This window comes from Copadichromis virginalis, linkage group LG1 (genome assembly GCF_057382275.1).
Source record: "Copadichromis virginalis isolate Kocher_CV1m ecotype Utaka linkage group LG1, C_Virginalis_male_GT1.1, whole genome shotgun sequence".
Lineage (NCBI taxonomy): Eukaryota > Metazoa > Chordata > Actinopteri > Cichliformes > Cichlidae > Copadichromis > Copadichromis virginalis.
Window position 1 is genome coordinate 33,566,128 of NC_140618.1, and position 11,777 is coordinate 33,577,904.

The 11,777-nt window shown below is 40.1% G+C and overlaps 1 protein-coding gene across 2 annotated transcripts in view; it reads left to right on the plus strand.

The window, feature by feature from the left end:
* The window catches only part of mapk8ip1b (mitogen-activated protein kinase 8 interacting protein 1b), a 44,495-nt gene extending 38,463 nt beyond the window's left edge, over positions 1-6,032 (plus strand). For both annotated transcript variants that reach the window (XM_085460407.1, XM_085460398.1), the window contains exons 7-12: positions 272-444; positions 969-1,072; positions 1,868-1,984; positions 2,858-2,928; positions 3,126-3,224; positions 4,423-6,032. In XM_085460407.1, the coding sequence (XP_085316533.1) occupies positions 272-444; positions 969-1,072; positions 1,868-1,984; positions 2,858-2,928; positions 3,126-3,224; positions 4,423-4,495 (637 nt within the window). In that variant the 3' untranslated portion in view covers positions 4,496-6,032. The remainder of the gene's footprint in view (positions 1-271; positions 445-968; positions 1,073-1,867; positions 1,985-2,857; positions 2,929-3,125; positions 3,225-4,422) is intronic.
* The last annotated feature ends 5,745 nt before the right edge of the window (positions 6,033-11,777 follow it).

Below are 11,777 nucleotides of genomic sequence, written 5' to 3' on the forward strand. Positions count from 1 at the left end.
ATATAGCTGTAAGCAAGGAACTGATTGTAGTTCATTTTTACCCTGGGTTGTGTGTAATATTGTGTAGCAACACACCTGACCAGCTAACAGACATAAGTTGCATTTAAGTCACTGATTTTATTTTTTTCTTTACACTGTTTAAAAATTTCCTTGTAACGACAAGCAGGCGTAGGAAACCCGTGTTTGACTTTTAAACCTTAAATTTCATTTTAAATTCAGAGCTACTTTGTGGAGCAGTTAGCACATAAAAATCTCACATCTTTCTCGACAGGTTTGTCCCTCGGCACGAAGATGAGTTGGAGCTAGAGGTGGATGACCCGCTGTTGGTGGAGGTCCAGGCAGAGGATTACTGGTATGAGGGCTACAATATGCGAACTGGTGCTCGTGGGGTCTTCCCGGCCTACTACGCTGTAGAGGTGACCAAGGACACGGAGAACTACAAAGGTACCAATAGTGCTGGGATTTGTAGGAGTGGGCCACGAATATGTTAGTAAAGAGAGAGATGGCTGCTTTAGGCTTAAAAAAAAAAAAAGGGGGGGGGGGGGGGGGCTGTTTACATGCCATGAACATCAGAAATGTCATCAGTGATCAGATTGTCTAGATTCAGTACCTCTGGCATAGTTGTGTTTGTGGATGGGAAGCCTATCAGGGTTCTTGCATGGAGTGTGCTCTGATATGTGGGGTTAATGTGCACTCCAGGGAGTGTTTTACTCTACTTTTGAAATCCCAAGGTGGTGTATGCAGCAAGCAACAGGGGATAAAGTATGAAATGATGTGAAGTGCAATGCTATAACAGATTATTAGTCAGTGGTACTGATCGACAGCTCAAAAATGTATTCTTTTCCCTTAAAGGAGCTAGTGACTGAATTGTAGCTGGAATATAGTGCTGTATGAAGTATTACATTTTACACATCTTGCTTCTTGTGTTTATTGTCATTGTTGTTTTTTTTCTGCTTTTCTCTGTGCAGTAAAGAGCAATGAATGGATTGACAGATACCGCCTAAAGTTTCTGGGGTCAGTTCAAGTACCCTATCACAAAGGAAACGATGTTTTGTGTGCAGCTATGCAGAAGGTAAGCTCATGTTTTACACGCATGTGTAAGTTATAGGAGACGAGACATGTGGGGGGAAAGAGGAGCAAGAGACACGGAAGGGAAAGAGAGAGAGGGACAGAGACCAAATACAGACATGACTGGGAGACATACACAGAGAACATGTCTCTGTCATAGGAGACACAGGGATGAGACAGAGACAAGAAAACAAGAGATGAGAGATACAAATAAACTCAGAGGCATAAAAGAACTAAACTCAACACCATAGGGGTTTAAGTTGCATTTGTGTGCCTTTGTGTTGTTTTGCTTTGATAGCTCAAAAAGTTGTGATGTTAACAATCCATTAAAGCCTTTATAACTTAGTAACTATTATTCTTGGAGTTGTTTTTATCTTGTCACATTTGACCTCTGACCTCTCCTTTAAGTTCAACTAGACTATGTCTCTTACTTATTGACGACATATACGCATATAGGGAATGATATATAGGGATCATAAGTTTTGCATAACGTTACTCTGACCTCTTTTTTTTTTTTAAGGTCAAACCTTTGAAAAATGTCTTTTACCTTTGTTTTAAATTCTAGTGCCTTTTGTTTCAGTTGACCTCACTGCCTATATTTTACTTTCAAGTTAACCCCAAATTGAATTTTTTTAATTGCACTTTAAAGTTAATACATTCAAAATACAATATTATCCCCTTAAAAGTAAATACTGCCCAGAGCTAGAGCTGCCTTGGCAGAGGTTGGCAGGTAAAGGAAACTTTTGAAGAGCTTTATTCTAGTAACATTTTCAAAAACAATCTAACACGTGTCTTACAGATTGCTACTAACCGAAGGATGACAGTCAAGTATAACCCACCTTCCTCATGCATCCTGGAGATCAGTGTGAAGGGCATCAAGCTTTCAGTTCAAGAGGATTATTATGCTTGTGACAGAGTAAGACGTTTACTGAGCCTGTGTATGTCTACTGTGAAATAATTACATGCAACTTCACAGACTAATCAAATAAAAGCTCATCAGCAATCTTTTGGAAAGGTGAAAAGGTTAAGGATCTCACTTTTTCAGTGATGCATGGTTTGGTTCATGTGTTTTTAACTGATAAAGATTTTCTTTCAAATTAAAATATTTTGTTTCTGAAGAAGAAAAGGCTCCTAGTTGTTAGCAGTACTCAAACCAGCCTGTGTGGCAGAAATAACTGGGATGCTCAGTTTTACCTCAGCATGTTGTCTAAACCATGTCTACATCTAAATGCATTGGGTTACTACACTGCGATTTGCTATTTAGATTTTTGCATTTTTTTGTAGTTGAACAGGTTTACCTAATAAAGAGGTTGGCAAGTGTATATTTGAAGAGTAAGGCAGAGAAAGAGAGCGAGAAGCTATAATCTATCAGCACAGTGTTGAAGGAACACATGAGACATCGCCACCATGTGGCTGCCGACTGGTACTGCAGACAAACGTGTTAGTGTCAGGCCACAGTAATTACTTCAGCGAAAAGAAACTAAGAATTCTGTGGGAATTCTATGTATGTATATGGGATCATTATCAATTTAAAGTTCATCTGTTTAAACAATTGAGAAATTAATGTTTACTTTTATCAAGATCTGATGTTCAGATAATACAATGTGATGCACAATCTTGATATATTTTAATATTGCAGTCGCCAACTAGTCTAAATTAAAGGCTTCAATTATTTTATCAGCAAGCAAAAAAAAGAAAGAAACCAATAAAAGTAAAATATATGAAACAGGGTTTGAAATGTTTGCTTCTTGGTGTTAATCTTAGACGTTTATGCATCCTCTGTTGACAGAGTAACGAGTGCAGTCACTTCTTCCAGTTAAAGAACGTCTCCTTTTGTGGCTATCACCCAAAAAACAGCAAGTAAGTAAAAACTGAAGCAGAGAGAGCAGTTATGCTGCTCTCTCTGTCAAGACTAAAATTGCCACAAGGTCTCACTATTAGATAAATATTCAAGAATATTGGACCTCTTCCTGCTCTCTGATAAAACAAAGCAGGAGTTAATCATTATTAGGTGTCAAAGTAATATACTGAATGTCTTTTTTAAAACTTCTCTGCAGGTATTTTGGTTTCATTACGAAGCACCCAGCAGACCAGAGATTTGCCTGCCACGTATTTGTGTCTGAAAATTCTACCAAACCTCTTGCAGAGTCAGTAGGGTGAGTTGTGTTTTTTTAGGTTTCCTTTGGGCATCAGTCGGGGGTTTTAGTGAGATACGGTTTAACAAGTTGCATATATAAATACATCCCGCCAGCAGAGAATCTTTACAGCACTGAAACATGCTGTAAATAATACTTGTATAAGTTACTATGGTGTTTAAGCCAGGTACACTAACCCATTAATCTTGATTCATACTAGGCCCTTCAGATCCTTAGTGTGTCCACGAAAGTGCACTGTACTGCAGGTTAAGAAAACAGGCAAGTCAACGTAACCCCCATCAGTCTCACAATACGGGTGCAGTATTTACTAGAAACATTTTACCTTTTTAAGAAATTTGACCTGACAGGATCAGCCAGTTTTTCTCTTCTCAGCAATTCTCAGTAAATCTTCTGTTATTCTGAAAGTGATCTTAAACAATCACTAAAGCAAAATGGAACCAAATAAATACACTGCAGAAATCAATTTAAACTTAATTGAGCTCATTCAAAGGAATAAAAAATAGAAAACTGTCACAGGTTGCCGGGGCAAGCCGTGTGTGAATTATTTAGGACGCAAGATGTGGCAGCTCTGGTGCAAGTGAGTTTATTTAGCCAATGTAGATACAAACAGAGATGGCGAGGGTGAGCTTAAAACTAAGAACACCTAAACAACAAAAAACAAACCTGAAATCTTGAGACATGAAACCAAGATGCAGGGAGACGTAGAGAACATAGGGAAAACCACACAGGATGACGGCGGGAGAAACGCAGACAAACCAGCAACTACTATGACAGAAGACACGACTTAAATACACTCAGAGAAACACAGGGAGATTACACACAGGTGGGGGACACAGCTTGGAGTGATTAACGTGACGAGACAAGGGAGTCAAACTGAAAGCACTCACATAAGACGCAGACCTTCACTATAAAACAGGAACTTACACATGCAAGGACACAGACAAAGAAACGCGGACTTGACACACGAATACACGGGCAGAAAAGAATAAACACTAAACTGAGGAAGAACAGCACCAAAATCACAATAATAGAAAACAAAACGCTGGGTCAAAAGACCCAGGATCATGACAAAAACAAAACCTTAAGGCTTTTCTCAGGCATGTCTGGCACTTTGTAATGTTCTGCACCTGTTGGCTCTCGATTAGAAATGTTTATGTTGTGATTAAGTTTATGTGACGTGATGTGTTTTTCTTTTCAGGAAAGCCTTCCAGCTGTACTATAAAGAGTTTGTGGAGTTCTCATGCCCTACAGAGGACATCTACCTGGAATAGCCTTGCCTTTAACCACAACCCTGTAAAGTACGCTGTATCATAACATAATGTTGCATGAAGGACAGATATACATTAATTGGTAAAACAAAAACAAAAAAAGAGAAAAATTAAACATTAACACATCTGACAAACGAACAGGTATAGAAGGCCCAAGTTTCAGACCTGTGGTGAAAACCTTGTGCAGCAACCAGAGATGAAAATGAGCCAAAGGAGGGGTTTCCTGGCAAATGAAAATATGCAAAATGGCATCAGTGATGAGGCAAAAATGGAAAGCACAAATATTTTAACTCATCAGTTTCTGCAATGCTTGTTAGCCTGTAGCATCATGTCAGCAGAGGCAAAGCTGAAAGCCCAGGAGTCAGTCTGGACCACTTTGTACGCTGGAAAAAAGAAAGAAAAAGCAGAATTTTTGACTTGGAAGTGAACAAACAAGTGATGTTGGTTCATTTTGTCTTGAAATACTGTAACCAGGGTGTGAGCACAAGAGAGGTGTTTATTTACTAAAGACGTAACAACCTCACAATGAAAAAGGAGTACTAAACTAAATAAAACCCATGTAGGAACAGTTAATTTTATCCTTTTATCACACCTAATATGAAGGCGTATCCACATTTATTAAAAAAAAAAAACAAAGAGAGAGAAATCTCAATGAAAATCAGATGCAGTGATGTGCTCTGCATTTTGGGGGTTCTTGCCACATTTTTACTGCTTTTTGTTAAACCCAGACACAGATCTGTACTGCATATTCAAGGTACAGTAAGCACAGTGTGAATACACAAGAGTAGAATAGGTTTGCTTTTCCATTAAGCAGTTGGAGCTAACTAGTAAAGGAAGAGCTGAGTATCTAAAGTTAATTTCAAATAGTTTTAGTTGAATAAAATTAAAAGATGGTTTTAGCTTCTCACTTTTCAGTCAGACAGGCAGAAGGTAAACTTTGCCGATTGATTTATATACTTTACATGCTAATGCTCAATTAAAGTAGACTTTAAACTACTTTTCTCTTGCATGTGTGCGGCTCAGTATTTGGAGATTCACACTGGTGGAGTTTTACTGGTGGATTTTTTCACTCTCGCCACTTGTGTAAGTTTGCTCCTGGTGGAAAACTACCAAAACAAAAGATTGACGGACAAACCATGGATTGATGATTTCACTTCCTGATGGAGGCTAGTGTGACCAAATGCACTGGAGTTTTAGGTTAAAGCCTAAAATGAGGGTACAAACATGTAATGTAAGTTAAATACTAAAATCTCATATTCCCCCTTTCCACCAAGGTGAGCCAGGTGCTGGCTCAAGTCTTTTGTGCTAGTGGTAGTGTGCAATTGGGCTTTCCAAATGTTGGTCAGCTTTTTCACGAGCCTTTGTAGTTTTAACTTTACAACACATGTATAAGACTATGAACACATCAAATGATTAACACTTTACTCTTTGAAATGTTACTTTGGAGTAAACATTGAAGTTCTTTTCATGACTGAATGGTTTCTGTTATTTTGTGGCATTAGAAGTTAATGAGAAATAACCCCCCTCTCTCTCTCTCTCTCTCTCTATATATATATATATATATATATATATATATATATATATATATATATATATATATATATATATATATATATATATATATATATATGAAAGAGAAAGAGACTTAGGTGTCAAAAACCATCGTTAAGTTTACAGGGGACATTGACAAATGTCATCTCTAGGGAGAAAGCATTACAGGTCTCAGCTTTTTGCTGAAGTTCTGTTGAGAAATGAAGTGAAAAGAGACAATTTGTCTCTCTCACTAACTACTGCTGGAAAACTACAGAGGTGTATTTGTATAACTGCTGCTGCTTGATTTTTTTAATTTAATATTGCCAGTCTGCTTAAATTATCATCCATACTGACACTTGGGTTTTTCTTCTAGATGATGTACTAGTTGTATTTTTTTACTAATGGCCCCAGCCCCTTTTGTACTTTTTTTCATAGTTGAAAAACAGCAAAGTGTTGATGCTACATTGAATAGTTCTTTGTGACAAAGGCAGAATAAAGAACTCCTTAAATGTACTGAGCATTGTCCATGCAGAGAATGTTTAGAGGTACACAAGTGTGTACTTTAAGCAAACATCTATTGGTGCTATCGTGCACAGCTCTGTCCATATGTTCAGTAAAGCCTTAGTAATTCCTTGTCTAATGTCAGACATGCAATGCTTCTTTACTGTGTGCTCTAATTAGGTGTGAAATTAGTGATAAAGATGTTTAACTGAGAAAAAACCCCATCTGAGTTCGGCTGTTTACTCCTTCATACGACATTTTTCTGCAACTAGAATATGACACATTCTCAGACTTGTAGAGACAAGAAAATGATACTTGGTGCAGTAGGTACAGGTGCTAACGAGGGAGCAAAAACAAAACTGGTGTCTTCAGATCTTCACTAGTAGTGCCTCTTTTTCATGAGATCATTGTTACTTTTTTGAGTCAACATTATTAAAATCTTTTAAGGGTTTTCCATTGAGTGTGTGTTGACTTTAAGGTGATGAATGCAAATTGAGTTGTTTTGCTGTGATTTGCTCTTCATTCCACTGCACTACACATTATTTGCTGTACATGTGCTGGTAATATTCAGTTTTTCCTCTATACATCCTCGTTCTACCATTTGTTGCCATCAGAGAGACCAGTAGAGAAGCTCCTCCAGCTCCTCTAGGGTTACACTTTCTGCAAACCTTCATTTCTGCAGGCCATCCTCAAACAGCAAACTCAAAACAGCTCCTTTCAGTGCAAAGTTGCAGCTCTATCCTTTGCGCCACTGTCCCGGTGAAGATTGAGGTGTGAGACAAATAACTGGGCTCCTAACTCTGTGCCTGGCAGAGCCAGGATGGCCTTTAGTGTAAACACACTGCTAACACCCATATCAGTGATCATCTTCTTTCTGCTCATTGCCATAGATGATTGTAGAAACATGGATTGAACTGTAGGTTAACAATTTTGTGACACTCAGCTCACTGGTCACAGCAACAGTGTTTGTAGTTTCTGTTTCAAAATTCCTTTCAGATCATACAGAGTGAATATTTTACCCAAAAGATGTCAAATACACCTTCTCATTATGTCTCTGGTATCCCCAGGAGTGTACATAATACTTGGGAAATTATGAATTTTATTATTAGAGAAGGAGCTGTGTTTAATTAGCTCATGCCTGAGATTTCACAAGTTGGGCTTGATTGAGAACTTAGTCACAATGAAAAGAAACAAAAACTTGACCCAACTGTTATGGAAGTCTATTAATGTCCTGTTTGTGAACATGTGAAACCAGTGAAAACGCATACAGTGGATAATCACTGAGACTTGATGTTGTAAAATGTGCCATAATGGTTAATAAGCAATAATGATTTTTGAGCTGTTACACCAATTATTCGGAGGAGCTTTATAGACATTTTAGTAACCCAGATTGTTCATGGTAATCTGAATTATTGAAATGAACATTAAGTTACACCATTTTTTGTGATAATGAGATTTTTTTTATTTATCAGCACACGTACAGCACAGTTGTTTTGCAGTTAAAAACAAAGTATTCTTTCTACATCAATTGTCACTAACACCAGTTTGTAACTAAATATTTTATGTGGTCAATATTTATCAGACAATTAAATAAATGTAAAAGCAAGATTCACTAATGAAGGATATTGAAAATGTTATATTCAGCAGTTGTCTCTCCAGTTGTCAGTTTTTCATTGTCAAAAACAGAAAAAAAAATCATTTTGAAGAAAACAAGTTGTCTGCTGTTGTTGAAAGCCATTGTGTTTGTATCAGGAGAGATCAACACTCACTTTTCTATGAATTCCCCTCTTAAGAGCCGATCAGACTGACAGGAGAATGTGGACTGCAGCAGGGGCTATACAAAGAGTGTACAGACATGGGTGTATAAATAAAGAATTTAATTTCTGTAATTATAAATATGACATTGTATTGATTCAACATGTAGTTTGTGAAGTTTCTCTTTATTTTGGACTTTTCTCTTTCAGCTGTGAATTATTCTGGATTTAAAAGATTTACTGCAGATCTCATGGTGTGCTGTCATTAATGTGCTGGGATCAGTTATACAAACATATATTGCTGCCATGCTCCTGCTGCCTGATTCAAACTCCAGTGACAGTGCTGCATCTCTACATAAAAGAAAGTTATGTAGATAAGAAAGGTTAATGAAACTTGCAAGAGAATTTGTGCTTTTATACTGCTTTTTTATTACATCTTAATGGGTATTTATGTATAAATTAACAGTAGGCCTACTGTAATGTACTGCTACGCACCTACATACCAGTGATGCCTGCACAGCACAGGTTGAAACTTGGATACAACTTTGTGCTCAGTGAAGCGCTGGCCTCACTGGGAGTAGAGGCCCCATGACACCATCTGTCATCTGAGTAGGAGCATGCCCCAACGTAGTCAGGCATGCATACAAGAATGTAGGGGCCATACAAACTACTGAGTGAAATTTTGAATTATTGCAATGAAATTTGCAGTTGCTGTACTTTAGCATTTAGTACTTATCGTGTTTTACTTCACAGTATCTGTACCAGTGGCTGGGTACTCTTCCTTTCCACTTCCTCCATGTATGGAGGAAGTGGAAAGGAAGGCTCTTGGCTCTTTCAAAGGAAGAGTACCCAGCCACTGGTACAGATATGTGGACGACACCTGGGTCAAAATCAAGACACAAGAAGTGGAATCCTTCACTGCGCACATTAACGCTGTGGATAAAAACATCAAGTTCACCAGGGAAGACACAAAGGACAACTGTTTGCCTTTCCTGGACTGCGCCGTGCACATTGAAGAGAACGGCAAACTCAACATCGAAGTTTACCGGAAGCCCACACACACGGACCAGTACCTCCTCTTTGACTCCCATCACCCTTTGGAACACAAACTTGGAGTAATTAGGACCCTACACCACCGGGCAGAACATGTTCCCTCTAAGCCTGAAGGAAAAAAGAAGGAACACACACATGTAAAGGAAGCACTCAAAACGTGAGGCTATCCTAAATGGGCGTTCTTAAAGTCAGCAAAGAGGCACAGAAAAGAAGACCAGACACCAGCGAGGGAGGACAAGAAGGACAGACGCAACAACATTGTCATCCCCTATGTAGCCGGTGTATCAGAGAAACTCAGGAGAGTTTTCTCCAAGCATGACATCCCAGTGTATTTCAGACCCAGCAACACGCTCAGACAGAAACTGGTTCACCCGAAAGACAAAACGCCAAAACACAAACTTAACAATGTGGTGTATGCTGTACAGTGCAGCGAGGAATGCTCAGACCTCTACAATGGAGAGACCAAACAGCCACTTCACAAGCGCATGGCACAACACAGAAGAGCCACCTCCACAGGACAAGACTCAGCAGTCCATCTGCATCTTAAGGATAAAGGACACTCTTTCGAGGATGCCAATGTTCACATTTTGGACAGAGAGGACAGATGGTTTGAAAGAGGAGTGAAAGAAGCCATCTATGTCCACTGTGAGCGACCATCTTTGAACAGAGGCGGGGGTTTACGACACCAACTCTCTGCCATCTATAATCCAGTTTTGAGATCCCTTCCCAGACGCCTTAACGCCCACTCACATCCTGGGCCATCTGACCTCAGGAATTCGCATGATAAGGTGGGGCCAGGTTTCACAATGAACACACCCGAAACTCTGGCTGATTGGGACCCACGCCCAGTTTCACACCTTGGCTCAGGCGATTAGAGGATCATCAGGGGGTCCTTTTGTCCCTCTGTGGGGGGATACTCCCACTAGGTTTATATCTGGGACTCTCCACCATTTGACCTTAGAACTGAAGAAGCTTCTCGGATGAGAGGTGAAACGTCTTCAAGCAACTTAAAGAAGTCCAGACGCTTTTCTCTGCAAGCTCCTTTGAATCCAGGTGATTGGTATATGCATTTTTTTTCTGCCCGTTCTGTTGGTTTTTGTTTTTTGCCCTTCTCCCCCGTCCCTCTTCTCAACTGTTTCTCTTTCCCTCTTTCTTTCTCCCCTTCTTTCCCCAGTCAAGTCTGTCCCGTATTCAGTAAGTGAAAATAAAATAAACAATAAAAGGTGAATCAAATGGACCATTACGGCAAGGCTGGGATGGTCAATTTGGTAAAGTAAATCCGTCGGGCATCTTTCTTTGCCTTTAGACAACAATTCTGATGGCAAAAGAGCCAAACGGGACAGGCAAAAGAGAGAAAAAAAAAAAAGAAGTTTAGGGAATGTTGATCTTCTTTTCCGGCGTGCTGTAGAAGTGGTGTTTACTGCGGTCATCCTGAAAGTGTGGTCTGACAGGAATATAGGAGCACATGTTCCTGTCCAGCCTGAGGGCAGTATGAAATATGCCCGTTGTCCACATAGCCAGGCCATTCCTTGCACCCAGTACGTGCCGTTAGAAGGTCCACTCATATTCACAAGGGCGCCCTCTCCGTGGCCTGCAGTTTGGACACAGTTTGTGGTGTTTCCAAGGGGTCTGTTGCCTTTCTCTTGTTGATAACACATGGAGTGGTTCTTCCCTGGGAGTTGGTCCAGGAACACTGGGAAGTGGATGGATGTATAATGTGTTTGTCACATTGAAATCGATCCAGAAGAGTTGATCACATGTTCCATTACTAAGTCCACCAGCATGTGAGATTGTATTGTTGGTGGTGATTTGGCTGTGTTGGAATCCAATGCCAGCAAAGCTAGCTGCACACTTTACTTGAGTGTTGTTCATATATTCACCATATAGTGTGGGGTGTGTCGACGTGCTGGGCATATGAGAACAGACATAACAGTGTATTTGCAGATTCTGCTTTTGTCCTGTCGTGGATAAAACAGTACCAGGCATTGTTCATCCACGGGTGGATGTGGTCTTGTGTCATGTCTCTTAGATGAGAGTTGTCGTGTGTCCATCTTTTCTGTCTGCCCCGAGGTTCAACGGTTTCCGGCATCAGCTGGGGTCCTGTAAGGGTGAGCGTCATAGTCAAGGTAACCAGGAGGGTCCACCTTCCCATGGCTGCGTACAGGTCCGTCACACCCTCAGAGTTGGCCAATGGCTGGAGGTTGAAGTGCAAGCAATGCTCAATCAGCACTTACCCCTCACCACTGAAGCAACCAAGTGAGGGTGAAACTTTCCCTTACTAGTTGACTTCTGTGGAGGAAGTGGAATCCTCTGGGACCTTGACCTTTTTGCATCCAGGAGGGTCTCTCCGCTATTTTGCAGGCAGTTGGAGTGGTCAGAAGCACTTGGTATGGACCCTCCCACCGCGGCGAGCTCCAATTTTTCCTTTGGAGTACTCGGACAAG